Below are 1129 nucleotides of genomic sequence, written 5' to 3' on the forward strand. Positions count from 1 at the left end.
GGTGTCACACTGTCCTGCGCTCGGCTCTGCCCCTCGCTGGGCTCAGAGATCCTGGACAGCTTACTGTCTGGGTGAAGGAACTCTGGGTCCTGGAGGAGCTGCTGAACAGAAGCATGGTTGGCCATTTACACTTGTCTTTCTGTGGAATAAAACCAATGCACAGTCAGTACCTTGCTCTGCTGGGTCTGCAGACCCTCAGGATCCACAGTGCAGCAGCAGAAGCTCCGTATCGCAACCAGGAAATCACACTCCTCCCTGCAGGGGGGGCTGCAGTGGAGCTTGAGGCCCTGTCCTTTGACCTCTCCTCCTCCTTCCACCTGACCATCCTGGATGTGGCCGTGCTCAATGGACGCTCTGCCCTGAAGGCGTACAGTGTTGTGGGACCACCTGCTCCCACCCTCTCCCAGCATTTCCCCCTCCTGGCCAGTCCCCTCACTCTCAGGGACCCTGTGGACCCTGTGGACCCCGGAGATCAGGCTGCAGAGCCTCTGCAAAAACTGCTCGTCACATTTGTCTACTGACAACAAGTTCTCACTGGAGCATAGTCAGGTCTGTAGCAGGAGAGACAGCTGGTGCGCAGGGATCATATACAACACAGCTGAAGGTTTTTACCCTGACACGTCTCATCTCACACATTCTCTGTGGAGTAGATCACAGTTTGTGTGAATGTTATTCTGAACTGTCTCCAGATGCTTTTTCTTCAAAGAGACGCTGATTTCATTCGGGCTGCTGTTTTCATCCCTGCTGACATATCTCTACAGCCATAACCCACACCGACCCAAGACTGGGTCCTGCTCAGACCAGCTGCAGTCTGTGGCGTGTACACAGGCTTAACTGTTTACATCCATTAATATTATCTCATAGCCTTAATGTCTATATACAGGTCAGCGTGTTACAGGCTCATAGACACTCTGATCACCTACTACCAATAATTCAGTTTAATAACACCCCCGCTATAAAGAAGCTTCACAGCTCATAGGTCATAGGTCATAGATCACTTCAAACAAACAGGTCATTCATTTGAATTGCACACAGACAGGTGATCTGGTCAGAGTGTGTGTATATTCCTGTCTTGAGATCGTGGTGCGATATTGATATTGTGGCTCCAGTTCCAAGACTGAGACCTGGA

The 1129-nt window shown here is 50.9% G+C and overlaps 1 protein-coding gene across 1 annotated transcript; it reads left to right on the forward strand.

The window, feature by feature from the left end:
- Positions 1-5: 5 nt before the first annotated feature.
- On the forward strand, positions 6-1123 carry LOC147819990 (exosomal polycystin-1-interacting protein-like; the record flags this gene model as incomplete). The annotated part of the gene is made up of 1 exon (XM_087179011.1): positions 6-1123. A coding segment is annotated over one exon (516 nt), but the record flags the coding sequence as incomplete, so codon positions are not given.
- Between the last annotated feature and the right edge of the window lie 6 nt (positions 1124-1129).

The sequence above is a fragment of the Seriola lalandi genome, unplaced genomic scaffold (assembly GCF_002814215.2).
Source record: "Seriola lalandi dorsalis isolate HSWRI2012SDOR001 ecotype SW California unplaced genomic scaffold, Sedor1 jcf7180002007197, whole genome shotgun sequence".
Classification (NCBI taxonomy): domain Eukaryota; kingdom Metazoa; phylum Chordata; class Actinopteri; order Carangiformes; family Carangidae; genus Seriola; species Seriola lalandi.